The sequence below is a fragment of the Bombyx mori genome, chromosome 22 (genome assembly GCF_030269925.1).
Source record: "Bombyx mori chromosome 22, ASM3026992v2".
Lineage (NCBI taxonomy): Eukaryota > Metazoa > Arthropoda > Insecta > Lepidoptera > Bombycidae > Bombyx > Bombyx mori.
In genome coordinates this window covers 4,447,312-4,463,235 of record NC_085128.1, presented here as the reverse complement: position 1 = coordinate 4,463,235, position 15,924 = coordinate 4,447,312, and the positions used below count along the sequence as shown (strand labels likewise).

The 15,924-nt window shown below is 35.9% G+C and overlaps 1 protein-coding gene across 1 annotated transcript; it reads left to right on the top strand.

The window, feature by feature from the left end:
• Nucleotides 1–794: 794 nt before the first annotated feature.
• Nucleotides 795–8,347, top strand: LOC101746020 (protein dispatched). The gene is made up of 2 exons (XM_004932005.5): nt 795–850; nt 2,073–8,347. The coding sequence occupies exon 2, from the start codon at nt 2,314–2,316 to the stop codon at nt 5,680–5,682; it is 3,369 nt and encodes a 1,122-aa protein (XP_004932062.1). The 5' UTR covers nt 795–850; nt 2,073–2,313; the 3' UTR covers nt 5,683–8,347.
• Nucleotides 8,348–15,924: the final 7,577 nt, after the last annotated feature.

Below are 15,924 nucleotides of genomic sequence, written 5' to 3'. Positions count from 1 at the left end.
GTAACCTTACATGTGTCAAGTGTTGCCTGCCACTGCTTACATATTCAAACTCCAACAAGCTCTTCGCGTTAAAGTCGACTAGGGGGACAGAAGAGCCACACCAACGAACAACTCCTGGTGTAATAACTTCTTGCTGGCCGTTTCACACAGTGTGCAGTCACTGCAGTCAGGCCTGAGCTCTGGCTCCTGGAAGTTCATAAGTTGAGTGAGCCAAATTGTATCCCCGTAGAAGTTTTGGGGGAGGCCTATGTTCTATGGCAGTGGACGTCTGTGGACTGATGAAAAGAAGAAGAAGAGGTTTTGAAAGCTTGTGCCCCATTAACATCTGCACTAATGTTTAATGTCTCTTCGGGCTTAAATTTGTAATAACGGTCGTTTATTAGGTTTTTAACTTCTGTAAAAATGCACGGAGAAAATGAAACAAAGCTGCTGGACGTTTCTTTTCGGGATGTGCTTGAAAAAAACGAACATTTTATTGAGACTATATATTATTATCATCCTATACAATCTCATTTCATTGAATTTCATTTCAATTGATTAATGTCTCAAAATAATCAACTTTAATTCATTTCGCTCCTTATCATTTTTCATAAAACAAAAATAACAAAAGAGTGGGCTATACGTTGTGATATATTTGCCTCTTTAGTCGGAAAAATGGAATTACCACTGAAAAAGTAACAAAAGAGTGGGCTGTACGTTGTGATATCTTTGCCTCTCTAGTCGGAAAAATAGAATTACCACTGAAAAAGTGACAATAATGAATTAATGACATTTTTGGCGGGAACGCGAAGAGTGAAACTGTGTGATTTGTTTTATTTTGTCTATTTATTGTTTCTTCATGTTTAAATGTGTAATAACGGTGGTTTATTAACTGTTTAATATCTGTGAAAGATCCTAGAAAAAGTGAACTGAAAAAGTTTCATTAAATGACCACCATTTTACTGAGATTATATTATATCTCATATCATCTCATTTCATGCCATGTTTCATATTAATCAATTTCATTTCATTTCAAATTATCATTTTTCATTTAAAAAATATATATATGTATATATATCGACGCTTGAAAGGCAAACGTGACTAAGCGACAATGCGTGAACTTTATAATTATAAAGTTGAAATACCTGAAAACAAAATTTATTTTAACGAATCTAGCTGTAGTAGAATCTAGCTAGTAGCTGTAGGATTGAAATGATTTTAATAGACCTAGAAATATTTTTTTTTTGCGCATCGAATATGGTTATTGCCTATCATCTATGTACATTTTTTTTTTTTTTTTTTTTTCCTACCTAGGCTGAGAGCCTTGAGAGGCTATGTCAGCGTAACCCTAACTTTTGTAGGTGAGCTCACGGGGCTCAAACCTGATGACGTTGCTAACACGAACCCTAGCAAGAGCCGTGCTTCGCAGAATCTACCACCGGATCGGGCGACCCACTGAGAAGATCCGGCGAGAAACTCAGTGGGCTGTGTCTGAGAGTTAGTTTACTCGTCGAGCCCTTCGTCGCAAGCGACGGATTCGACGAGAACGGTGACCGGTGCTTGAAGTACCTAGAAGCACCGTTAGTGGATCGGGAGGATCCGAGATGACGTGTTTTGGGCGACGTCGACTGCTTTCCATTCTGTCCGCAGGATCGGGAATGTAGTTACCGGCGGCCACGATGAGAGGGTTCTCGTGTCGTGCCGCTTTATCGAAGTGGCGCATTGACGCCGACTGCATATACTTACTGGTGGACTCTAAGTCCAGGTCGTCATGGAGGTCGACGTTCCTGACGAACCACGGGGCTCCGACGGCTATCCTGCAAAAACGGGATTGAATGATTTGGAATGACTTTAAGTGAGTGCGGGCCGCGTGAGCGAATACTACACTTGCATAGGTCATGACGGGGCGTATGCAAGTTTTGTAGAGTGTCACCTTATTTCTAAGGGACATTTTACTTCGCCTACATATCATCGGGTAGATCTATGTACAAAGCGGTTATTGTCGCTTAGTCACGTTTGCCTTTCAAGCGTCGATATATAAAAGATTATGCTTTATGGTATTTACCTTTATGGTAATACCTTTGCCTTTCCAGTTGGAAAAATAAAACTACTATTTTTGACAAGTGACAACAATGACATTTAACAATCAGAAATAGATTAGAGACAAGGAATCCTACATTATTTACGATTTGTTTAGTGATTTTGTGAAATTCTACTTTTTTATTTTTTTGCAATATGTAAACCCATTTGAATATTGTACATGCATTTGCATAAGTTAAAATGCCGAAAAAATTAATGCTTTATCGTGAGAAAATGGATTGAAACTCGAATAATATGCAGTTCGAGATGTTGGCCGCTTATTCCAGGTTTATTGTTCGTCATTCTTACCTCGTTCTTTTTACTGTAAGTATTTTGTCCATCGTACTTACTGTGATCCCGCTAATTCTACACGAGCTACCCTCATTTTCTGATCCCATAGTCGGATTTGAAACCCGGGGTACGACGTTAGCACATCGCTTCATTGCTTGGGAAAATCTGAATGACGAAACGAGGCCGTCCAAACGTCTTGCAGTGAACCCTAAAGAAATTGAAGATCAAATCAGAATGAACCGAACTTACTACAACAAGACTCACCAAGACAGATCTAGATCAGGACGCAGAAGGCCAAAAAAGAAGGATCGAAACAAGAAAAACAAAATGGTCCCGAATATCACAGGATTAGAAAAAACTTGGTCTGATTATAGTGAATTAAACATTTCTGATGGACATGTACATTGGGGTTTTGGAATAAATGTAACAAATGAAGATGAACATGCTGTACTACTCAAAGACCATTCCAGAAAACAGTGGTTGTCTTTGAAAAATATGCAGAGGATAGCTGACAAGCCCATCAATCTTAATTACGCTTCTGGAACGTGTGGTCCACCAATATCAGATTATGCTCACTTAGTTATTACCAACACAGATAATTCGAGTTTATTGTCATACAAGAATGTTGAGAGATTGTGTAAATTTCAGTCATATCTGGTTGAATTAGGTGGGTATGAATATTATGAATTATGTCAGAGGACAACACACTCTGAAGATATTTGCTGTCCTGTATGGAGTCTCCCAAATTATATTGCTTTAATATCTGGAAAGGATTCCTGTGTCAACTTAAACAAGGAAGATGTAAAAAAAGCTGTAACTATTTTGAAGAAATGTGCAGGATATTTTCATAATTTTACATTGATGGCTGCTTGTGATTTAGATCACTGTAATGTTCCGAAATACTGTACTCAGCACAACGCAGTCTATAATTTGTTATTTTATCTTATAGATTCAGAAGCATTTTCACCATTGAATAATGCACAAAAGTTTGTAAAGAATACAATGCTGTTTTTGCCACTTCCAAGAAGTGATACTGTATTGCCATATTATAAGAAACTGGAAAACTCAAATATGTCATATGACAATCTTGTTATACCAGCTATTGATTTTGGTTTGAAAAATGCTCTTTTTGATATTTGGATCATTGAGGATACTTGGTTGATAGCATTAGGTGGCATTTTTGTGTTTGCATGTGTGTGGATATATACAAGATCATTAATTCTCACGCTATTTCTGTTTGCCGCCATAACATTTTCTTTGGGTATAGCATACTTCTTCTATGTATATGTGTTTAATTTGCATTTTTTTCCCTTCATGAATTTGTTAGTAATAGTAATTGTATTAGGTATTGGTGCTGATGATGCATTTATTTATGTTAAGATATGGAAAATGATTGGAAAGCAACTTATCAAAGATAATGTGGTCTATCAAGAAAATGGTGTGCTAGATATCAATATTTCCAGTGCTGGTGAGACTATTTTAGTCCAAATTCTAGAAGAAACTATGAGACATTCTATAGTTACTATTTTTATCACAACCTTAACTACTGCAGTTGCATTTTATGCATCATATGTAAGTTATATTCCTGCCATAAACTGTTTCAGTGTATTTGCCGGAACAGCAGTTCTAGTCAACTTTGTTCTCATGATGACTTGGTTGCCTATATCAGTATTCATTGTAGATGTTAAATTGTATGCAAAGAAAAAAACTTTTTTAGATTTGGTCCACAAGAATGTGAATGAAATGTGGGAAAATATCAGAATTGTTTTAAACAGATTTACTATAATATGTGTTACAAAATTCCATATAGCATTTGTAGTGGTCATGGGCGCTTTAGGATTTATTAGTTTGGTGGTGGTGTTTTACTCTCCGGGCCTACACTTGCCAGATTCTAAACAATTTCAACTTTTCCAAACTTCTCATCCTTTTGAACAATATGAAATGCAGTATAGAGATAAATTTCTATTTGAAAGATTAAGCAAAGATCTGGGCACCGGCACTAAAATGCCTTTAAGGTGGGTATGGGGTGTAAAAGCTATTGACAATGGAAATCATATGGATCCTGCTTCAAAGGGACACCTTGTGTTTGATGAAAATTTTTCAATATCAGATCCCAAATCGCAATCTTGGTTGTTAGGGTTTTGTGCTCGAATTAAAGGTCAACCCTTTTATCAGCAGACCTTGGGTCCTTTACTCCCAAACTGCTTCATTGAAAGCTTTAAAATGTATATGAGTAGGCGATGTATTGATAATATTGATAAAATAAATAGATCACCTTGTTGTGAGACATCTAAATTTCCATACAAAAAAGAGGTCTTTGATTTCTGTATCATAAAGGCAATGGAATCATTGTATCAAACGCCTAGAGAACTCTTTATGCCTGGTGTAGCTGGCCCAAAATTTTTAAGAAGTGCCAAACCCCCAATTATTGCTGCTCTTGTTGTTGAATTTGAAAGTATTGTTCCATATTCACTGTCCTATTCTGAAATGAATAAGTTTTTCACTGAAGTCGAAAAATGGACACAAACAGAATTAGAAAACGCCCCAGCGGGAATGAAATGTGGCTGGTTTTTATCCGATTTTCAATTCTATGATCTACAAAGAACTCTAGCAAGTGGTACCATTGTAGCATTACTGTTATCTGCAGCTCTGGGCTTTATAGTTTTGATACCAGCTACATTAAATTTTGTAACGAGTGTATGCGCTTTGACTGCAATGATATTTTCATCAACTGTTACAATAGCTGTTCTAGTAATAAATAATTGGAAGTTAAATATTTTAGAAAGTGTAGCGATATCAACATCGGCTGGGCTAGCTGTGGATTTCAGTCTTCACTATGCCCTAAGCTACACAAACGCATCAGGAAACAAAAGTGCTCGTGTTAAATATGCTCTATCAGCATCATCGAGTCCAACTGCTGCGGCTGCACTAACTTCTGGATTCGCTGGTGTGTTTTTATTGAGATCTAATCTTCTACCGTATTCACAAATAGGTGCGTTTCTAGTTTTAATCATGACGGTTAGTTGGACCTATGCAACTTTCTTCCTTTGTTCGTTACTTCACATTGTCGGTAGGAGTTCGATAAAAGAATCTCCATCTCGGGAACGAAAACCAGTGTCTCGGGTTAATTCTGTTTCTTCAGGTGTACCTAATTTAGAAAGTCATGAGTTGGAGCACTTGGCTGATAGTAATCGTACAAATGTCACTCATTCTCAAAGTCCGTCTAGTGTTAGCGCGACAACGGTAGTTTTACACGATGACTACAAAACTCCTCATTGCAAAAATGGAAAAAATAGCATTAAAAATAATATTATAGTTGATGAAAATGACTGAATGTTTAGATGTAATATTATTAATAATAAGCGAAACCGATTTAATGCGTTCCTTTTTTACAAATGAGCAGTATTATTTTTAATACTTGTTTAGTGCATAGTATTTTTTTTATTACCAATTGTTTAATAGCAGTTGTGTGCTGTAACGGTGACACATATGTTATTTTGAAAATTGTAAGAACTATACTATTGTTGTGACAATAATTATTGCGTAAATTACTCGATTGACAATATGAAATCTCGTGGAGCTTAGTTGTTAAAGTTTATTTTCAATCGAATGTAACAGTAACTCAATAGCCTAATAGTAATTTAAATAAGCCACAATCCTCATTGACATCTTTGGCTTAATGAGCTATATGTATGATAAATTATAATAGGTACTTAAAAAAAACGTCTGCGCGTTAATAAGTAAGACGCACGGTGTACTCATACCGAAGATACTATAAATATGCCGTAGTAGTTAGAATACTGGTGCAGATACAACAGTAACTATAAGTTAATACACGCTACATGATTTTGTGGTATAATAATATACAGGCTCGTGTAACCGCTGAAAACCAGTGGATACATCTATCTTTATCAATGGCTATAAAAACAAAAAGGATCTCAATTTTGTGCCAATTGTGTTTAAAAAAAACTATTAAATGTCAGTGCTACGGCGCTTTGTTGTAATTCCGCCCGTACTATATTATTGGTTCACACTGTTGACAATTTCTGGTTTCTTAGTCGGTACACAGTTATCACGTCCAGGTACTCTTGGCGCAGGGATTCATTAGAAGATAACACTTAATGGCTATCGATAAAAATTCAAATGCTCATTTGCCACAATGCTAAATCCAAAGTGGTGTATGAGCACGACGGATAACGTTATGTAATTAATGTATAAACTATTGATTGAGCCTACGCCTTTGACTGGCGATAAATGGTTTAAATTCTGCCAGCAACATTGTGATGAAGTCTGAGAAAGAGTGTAACGAATGTGCCCCACCTTGCAAATCGAAATGCGTTACTGTTTCGGAACAGAATGTGACAGATTAGTGGCAGCTACCCGTGCGGGTTCATAAGACGTCCTTTTACCAGTATTATGTAACTTCATCCAGTCTCCTCCTTCTTAATTTTTATTTTTATTTTTTATTTAAATGTATATACTCCATAAAACTAATAGATTGCGTTTAATTTTAGAATTTGTGAAAAATATTAAATATTTTTAAACAGCGGATAATATTGATTTTAAATGTAATTCAGTTTTACAGTATTCCTCTTTTGGTCTAGTTAATATAACGTATGGCAATTAACCTGAAATGTTGCTCCATGGTGTTACTCTAACGCACCCTTAGAATTGAAGTGGTTTAACTTAAAAATTTAAGAAAATGTGTTTTATACTTTGAACGACTTATAAACATGTATTCTATCAGTTTATAAAACTAAACAGTCTCTTTTAGTCTAGAAAAGGGCAAGGTACTCATTCTGTCTCTTTAAAATCAAGCGCAAACCTATTAAAATCGAAAAACTATTATACAAAATTACAATTCTTCAATTACATTTTTGGTGTTTATGAAAAAACAAGAATTTTGGATTAAGCCACTTCAATTCTAAAGGCGCGATATTACAAAATTAAATAATGTTTAAGCCTAGTAAACCCGCAATACAAGTGGGATACTTCGCGACTAGATTTGAATACAATACGTTTTGTGCAATTTAAAAAAGTGATCGACACGAGGTTTTGTCTGTTTCGGCTTTCGCGAATACCTCTCTGCAGCCGGATTAGGTACGCATAGGTATGCGAACTCGCTGCTCTATTTTTTTATGTGAATACATCTTTGGCACCTTTGTGATTTGAAACTTGAAAATGAAACGACACTAAAAAGAGATAAACTTAAATCTATAGACTAGGCAGCAAGTGAATGAGATTTATTTCTTGTGTCGGCTTCACTACATACTGCGTGTGTAATACATACTTTATGATGTGTAACATCTATATAGTCACCCATAAAACCGATTTCTGGCGTGGCGACGCATGCAAGTGACTGCTTTTTTAATATTTCTGTTTTTTTTTCCAGGCAAATGTATTTCCTGTCGTAAACTATCCTTTTTGCCTGTATAAAATAATAACATTGTTTCACATCTGCCAGTCTTCCCGCGGTGGCTTATTTTTGTCCATCACCAAATAGTAGATGATTATGAATTACTGGGTAATACAAAGTGACGAAATGGTGGTGCGATTGTAGCATAGTTCTTTGTTATGTTGAAATAAATTCAGCATTGTGAATTGTGCGATTTGATGGCTTGTTTAATGTAAGGAAATAAGTCCCACCAGTTGTTGACACGCCTTTATAAATGTTAATGCAAATACTAAATCATGTAGGCTTTATTTGCAAATAGATTACAATCACGTTTTCAATCCGAAAAAAAAACCTGTAAAATATCGCGAATTGTTTGCCAGACTTCTCTTTCGGAAACGTAAGTACTAAAGTACAAAAAAAATATATATATTATTTTTTGTTACTTTTAAGATAGCATGGTATGTACTTTTGCGATTTTTTTAATCCTGTTTTACGTAGTAAGTAAAAGTTGGTGTTTGTCGAAACTCAAGATTTTATACAATAGTATTTAAGTACTTAATGTTGCCATTTAAAAGAATTAAAAGTTAATTTTTGTAAACAATATACACGCTGCTTTTATTTATATTTTTCTTGTGGGCTAGTCCGTAAATTTTTCTTATTGAATTAGTTACGGAGACGAGCTCACGACCCTCATAGTGCTAATTGATTACCTACCTACATAGTCATAAAAATGTAAATTTCGCCTCTGAGCTTGAGTGATAGCGAATTAGCTGTGTCCCTGGCATATTTGACGCCCTTAAGGATTTATTTCATTTATTTTATTGCCCTTGTAGGCAGACGAGCATACGGCCCTCCTGATGGTGAGTTGTTACCGTCACCCATGGACTTCAGCAATGCCAGGGGCAGAACCAAGCCTCTGCCTACCGTAAAAATACGGAATCGTAACCGTTCATTATTAGGCGGGCAGTTACCTCGTCTTTCGACAAAGGCAATTAAGAAAACATAATATCAAGTCTCAGATGTATTGTATGATGCTATCCCACTATTCAAAGCGGTAGGCATGGCATATTATTTGATCGCGTCATGACTAGTGAGGTGAAATGGAAAATCTAGTGCATTTTCGGAGTGCGACGTTCCCTGAGAATGACTAATCGTTTTGAAAATCGCATAATTTTTCTCTTACTGCTCTTTCGTTCAACTTCCAAGTTGCCGCGTTTATTCTCAGTTAAATACGCATTTGTTTATTCTAAATAGACAAAAAGGTAAAAAACAAGTTTTTGTGTGTCAAAATTATCTATGGTTCATGTTTGTAAAAAATGCATCATTTGTGTCCTGGTTTATTGTTTCTTTTTTTGATTTTTCTTTTATTGACCTAGCATGCAGACGAGCATACGGCCCACCTGATGGTAAGTTGTTGCCGTCGCTCATGGACGTCAGCAATGCCAGGAGCAGAGCCAAGCCGCTGCCTACCAATAAGAATGTATCATAATTAAGTGACTCTTTTTGTTTTCCACTGGTGCTACGTCGTCTTGTTAGTCTACACGGGTAGATACCACCACCCTGCCAATCTGCCACGAAGCAGTAATGCATTTCGGTTTGAAGTTAAAACTCTTGTATCAATCTTAATAGTCCAGTGTTAGCAACACTTCCGGTATGTGCCCCGTGAGCTCACTTATATGTTAGGGTGGAGCTGAAATAACCTCTCAAGGCTATCAGCATAGAAGGAAAAAAAAGCGAAAGGTATAATACGGCATCTAAACATACGCAATACAATATTTAAACAAACAACGTTGAAAAAGTTCACTTTAAAAAAAAAACAATTTAATATTAAGATAAATGGCTTTTGAAACACTTATTTTTCATCGTAACATCGTATGAGTCAAACCAGAACGTAACAAATTTTTTTTTAGTTGTAAATAATGCGACAATAAAAAACCAGCAGCGTAACGACAAGTTATTTTATTTGTGCGAGAAAGCAGAAAGCGGGGAGAAATGGCTGGCATGGCTTGTTTTATTAACACTATCCCGCCTTCGTTGGCTTTGGCTAGTGGCAGTGGCGGAAAGGGGCGTGTTAACATGGCTTGGCGGCATGGCTGGCGGCAGAGCATGGCAGCTGACGTCACGTCCGTTACATTCGGCCATCCTGCAACAATTGCTCCCGCAATGGGGAATACGCAAAAACATTTAGCTCTCTAATAAATCAAAAAGGTCTTCAGTTACAAGCTGCTCATCGGAACTGCCAGCGCTATCGGACATATGGGCTATACTTTTATAGGGCCTTAATGAATCTGCTGGTACCAGTGAAGCTTTGTAACCTCGTAAGCCCTTTTTACTTCTAATTCGATACCGATCGTTACCATCTACTTTAGTTACTACATCCGGACCAGAGTATAAATCTTCTAATTTGGTATTTATCTTAGCGGCGCTACTAACGAGTTGGAGACTGTCTCTACAATACAAGATCCCTTTTCTTATAAACATGAGCATTTTTTTCATATCAATTTTGTGTGTCATTTTTGCACTCGCTTGTTCGACCCTAGTTGTAGCTATCTTACGCCGTCCGTCAACAGTTTCTGGTTCGCGACCAGGAACGGAAACATCACACGTTAACCTACCAGAGCGCGCAAAGATTAAATCACTGTTAATTGTGTTGTTTGTGCCACAAATGACGGAGTTCACTAAATTATTTAAAGCTTCACTAGGATCAGTTGCCCGCAACACATAAAATTTTGTTTAGTTTATTCAACCTGGCCAATTAGCGCGCGGGCAAGCAATACCTACCGTTTAACGTATGCCTAAGCTATTCATCTTCTGATATATTTTTTTTAAGTAAGTAAACCGTAAAGTACGTACGTCGTAAAAGCCTTTCCATAGTCTGTCACCACGTGATTCGGGTATCTGAACAAACCGTATTAATATAGTTTTCAATGCACGAATGGTCTCGATTGAATTTATAGTTCGCGTTGGTTTAGCTATCACAAATTTAGATAACGCATCTATCATTACGAGAATGTACTGGTGTCTTTAGATGTCTTACAGAAAGGCCCCATGTGATCTATGTACTGTACCATGCGTATAGTATCAGATGGTTTAGAGATGGGATGTAGCATGCCTTCTTTTTTTACCATAGTTACCCTTCTCATATGTACAATAAAGACATACTGCCACGTATATCCTAATAAAACCCATAATTTTAAGAAAACAACGTGACCAATGTCGTCACGGTGCATTTGTACAATTTTCCATCTAGCGAAGGGACCGCGAGTCGGTTTCCGATAAAAGTTTTTCGATAAAGTGAGTTTTCAACTAGTTCATATTTATCTTTATCATCAGTCAGCAGTTTTATTTTTTTGTTTGCTTTATAATCGAACTAATCGAACTACGGAATCAATCAGTAACTTTATGACGGTTTACGTTCACCGTGTCCTCAGGATGCTTACTAAGCGCGTCTACAGGTATCATAATATGTTCACCAGGTCTAAGCTCACATCATTGTCTAATTAGAAACGCATTTAGGAAGGTGTAATCGCATTTAGTTACTTAATGGTTTCATTCAGTCGTCCCATAGCTCTCCGTGTGTGAGGACGTTTTAGTTTGTTTTTTTGCTTCCGAATAAAAAGTATTAATTTCGGTCGCCTTTATTTCATGTGCCAGACATTTATAAATAGCCCGACATGTTTCAGGGATAGTTTTTGTCATCAGGGGGTGGGATATTGAAGAACTAAATTTTAAATTTTGATACGAATTTCCTGTTGCAAGAAATCTTAATGTTACAACCAATCTTTCTTTTGGACTTATACTAACGTAGTGTAATAGTTATATAATAGATAGATAATAGACTATCGTAGGATAGTATCCTGCTTTTGAATAAACGGTGTCACAAGGTTTAATATCAGGTCAAACGAGATCGTATCCATTTATAGATAATTTCTGAAGTCTGCTGGTTATAAATCACTCATAATGTTCATATTTGCTAACATTCCGCACAGCAATAAATATTTCTTCACGGATATTCTTGTTTTATTATTTTTTATTCTGAGAAATTGAAACAAAAAACAAAAACAAAATAAAACTAAAAAAAACAAAAAATTTGTTGTTGTCAAGACAATACTGGGGCCATCCTCTTACACACACGACACGTCTTACTTCGTCGCGTTTAAACTGACCATTTATTCAGTAACTGAATTTAGAACAGTGTAATCAGAAGCTTCTAAATTTGCTTCTGAATTCAGTCGACTAAATTCAGCCAAGTGTAATAAGCCTCTAACATGGCTTGGCGGCATGGCCGGCGGCAGGGCATCGCAGCTGACGTCACTTCCGTTTCATTTACGAATTTGGCGAAGTTTACGTTTTTTTTTTTATTCTACCTATTCTATTAACCTCGAGGGGTTATTTTAGATTCGCCAAGCTCACGGGGCTCAAACCTGACGACGTTGCTAACACGAACCCTAGCAAGAGCCGTGCTTCGCAGAATCTACCACTGGATCGAAAACGTGACCCACTGAGAAGATCCGGTGAGAAACTCAGTGGGCTGTGTCTATGGGTTAATTCGCTCGTCGAGCCCTTCGTCGCAAGCGACGGGTTCGACATGAAGGTCCACGTTCCTTAGGAACCATGGTGCTCTGACGGCTATCTGCAAAAACGGGATTGAATAACTTGAAGGAGTTTCAACTTGGTGCGGGCCTCGTGAGCGAACACTACACTTGCATAGGTCATGATTCAGTTTCAAGCAACATGCGTGTTTATCTACAAAATAATTTACATGCCCAAAAGTTGATAAAGACGACTGTAGAAGACATTAGTTTTGCTAAAGAGTACTTTGGTAACCAAGATAAGGGTGCTATGGTTAGCGTTTAAACGTAACTGCTATTACTAGTTTGTTATAACTTTTTATGTACAACATAGACCTATATAGTAGGGACACGACATAATGCTCTATACGTACAATTGCTTATATAAATAGCACCCATTTTGAAGACACACACATAAACATATATCTATCTCGTTCTTACTTAGCACTTTAACTCGCAGGAAAACAATATAACAGTATTTCAGTGCGTACATAAAATGAAACATGAATATACGTAAATGTCTAATGAGGCCGAAAATCCGCCATGTTTAGCGCACCAAATGTCATTGTCATGTCAGTTCGGCCGTCTGTTTTGGGTTGTACATTATTTATTGACTTTGATATCGATTTAATATGATTGCTTATATAAAATTTCTTATTTTATCATGCTTAAAACATACAAAAATAATAATTACAACATATTTTAAAGGATTAAAACTATTATCTATTTATATTTAAATTCATTAAGAAGCCCTCATCCGAAAAATCCGACAACATTTTTCGGTCGGAATCTATTGATCATGACACTAATCATAAATACCGCTTTAAAATATGTTATCAAAACATATTTAGACATTCTGTTTAGATATTTCGGGAAAAAGGCTACCGACAAAATCTCTTCGGAACTATTTAAATAAAATAGTTTTAATCCGCAGTGAGTAAAACGGTATTGTAAATTCGTTAAATATTTAATAATTAAGTGATTTTAGAGAGGAAGTCACAAGGAATGACGTTTGTAATTAATGAATAAATGTTCTGTAGGTGTTTTTTTTTATCATGCGGTCCCTTGTTAAGTTTACTCTCAAGTGAGAGTGATTCAAATGGTGCGGCGCACCTTCCTTGAGGTGCGCTGCGGTAGTGTGTTACGGACTTTAGAGTCAGCAAAACAATTAAAATAGATTGTAATAGTCTAAGAAAAACACGTACTCAAAATACGATAGCATTTAGCATGCTAGAAATGGGCAGATGGAACTATACTACGCCATGTCTTTATGTTTTGCGGCAAACGACAACTTTATAAAATCAGTGTAGCAAATTTTAAAAATCGTCATATCGTTTACTTGGCAAATTTGAAGCAGGAACTCGTTTTAGATTTCACATAATATCTAAATCAGATCATCTTTGCACATAACAATATACTTACTTCCTATTAAAGTGTAAATTCTACAAATAATTCATACTCAACAATATTTAAAATAAAATGAGCCAAGAACGTTTATCGATAAAACCTACTAACATTAAAATCTTCTGGGCAGCACTAAAACCGCCATGTTTTGTGGCCAGATGACGTCACAGTGGCACGAATTTTTGTTGACGTTTCATTTCCATAGGTTTCATACTTCAGTGATGTACAACACTACTCTACGCAAGAATCATAGAGTAAAATAGTAGATAGCTTTATTAGATCTGTGATAAAACATTACATTACATTAGGTACATTGTGAGAGGATTACCATAGACCTCTATATAGTAGGGACACGACATATTGTTCTATACGTACAATTGCTTATATAAATAGCACCCATTTTGAAGGCACACACCTAAACATATATCTATCTCGTTCTTACTCAGCACTTTAACTCGCAGGAAAACAATATAACAGTATTTCAGTGCATACATAAAATGAAACATGAATATACGTCAATGTCTCCGTCTCCGTCTAATGAGGCCGAAAATCCGCCATGTTTAGCGCACCAAATGTCATTGTCACGTCAGTTCGGCCGTCTGTTTTGGGTTGTACATTATTTATTGACTTTGATATCGATTTAATATGATAGCTTATATAAAATTTCTTATTTTATCATGCTTAGAACATACAAAAATAATAATTAAAACATATTTTATAGGATCTCAAGAAAGTCGATGCCCCAAAACTATTATCTATATATATTTAAATTCATTATGGAGCCCTCATCCGAAACATAGATTATACACTTAATATATTTGAATCCGAAATATCGGACATCATTTTTCGGTCGGAATCTATTGATCATGACACTAATCATAAATACCTTTTTAAAATATGTCATCAAAACATATTTAGACATTTTGTTTAGATATTTCGGGAAAAAGGCTACCGACAAAATCTCTTCGGAACTATTTAAATAAAATAGTTTTATTCCGCAGTGAGTAAAACACTATTGTAAATTCGTTAAATATTTATTAATTAAGTAATTTTAGAGAGGAAGTCACAAGGAATGACGTTTGTAATTTCATTAACGAATAAATGTTCTGTAGGTGTTTTTTTTTATCAGGCAGTCCCTTGATAAGTTAAAAATTTGCGTGCGGTGCGGTAGTGCGGTGCACCTTCCTTGAGGTGCGCTGCGGTAGTGTGTTACGGACTTTAGAGTCAGCAAAACAATTAAAATAGATTGTAATAGTCTAAGAAAAACACGTACTCAAAATACGATAACATTCAGCATGCTAGAAATGGGCAGATGGCACTGTACTACGCCATATCTTTATGTTTTGCGGCAAACGACAACTTTATAAAATCAGTGTAGCAAATTTTAAAAATCGTCATATCGTTTACTTGGCAAATTTGAAGCACGAACTCGTCTTAGATTTCACATAATATCTAAATCACATCATCTTTGCACATAACAATATACTTACTTTCTATTAAAGTATAAATTCTACAAATACATTCATACTCAACAATATTTAAGATAAAATGAGCCAAGAACGTTTATCGATAAAACCTACCAACATTAAAATCTTCTGGGCAGCACTAAAACCGCCATGTTTTGTGGCCAGATGACGTCAAAGTGGCACGAATTTTTTGTTGACGATTCTTTTCCATACGTGTATAATCTATGTTTCCATAGGTTTCCTACTTCAGCATAGAGTTACTATTCTAACTGGAGTGCTTACTTCGTTTGACATAAAAACTAAAAATATACTTTATGTCTATGGCTTAAAGTTTATTTTTAAATAGCAAAAGATGTAAGGAAAAACGGTCTGAAAAGAGAATGATTATTAAGTGGTGGTGTCCCTCTCGCACATTTTACAAACAAAAAGCAGTGTTGCTAGCTTAGCGGATTTTCCATAAAATCTCGGAATTTGGACCCCCGTCTTAGTTATCAAAAATGGCTTTTAGTGGTTAGTGGATTTTTTAGTAGCTTGGGCGTTGTTGAAAATTATCGAAAAGGTTAAAATCAATCCACTTTACAGGATTTTAAACATTTTATGACAATAATATATCTAAATACATATTATTTAAACGATGTGACTTAAACTTAACTAGAAAATGTTGCGAGAATTTAGAATTTCCATCAACGTCAAAAATTAAATTGGTTCAAAATAAACGTACAAAGTTATGGTGAAATTA

Coding starts and splice junctions, on each gene's coding strand:
- LOC101746020 (XM_004932005.5), top strand. CDS start 2,314: ATGCAGTTCGAGATGTTGGCCGCTTATTCCAGGTTTATTGTTCGTCAT.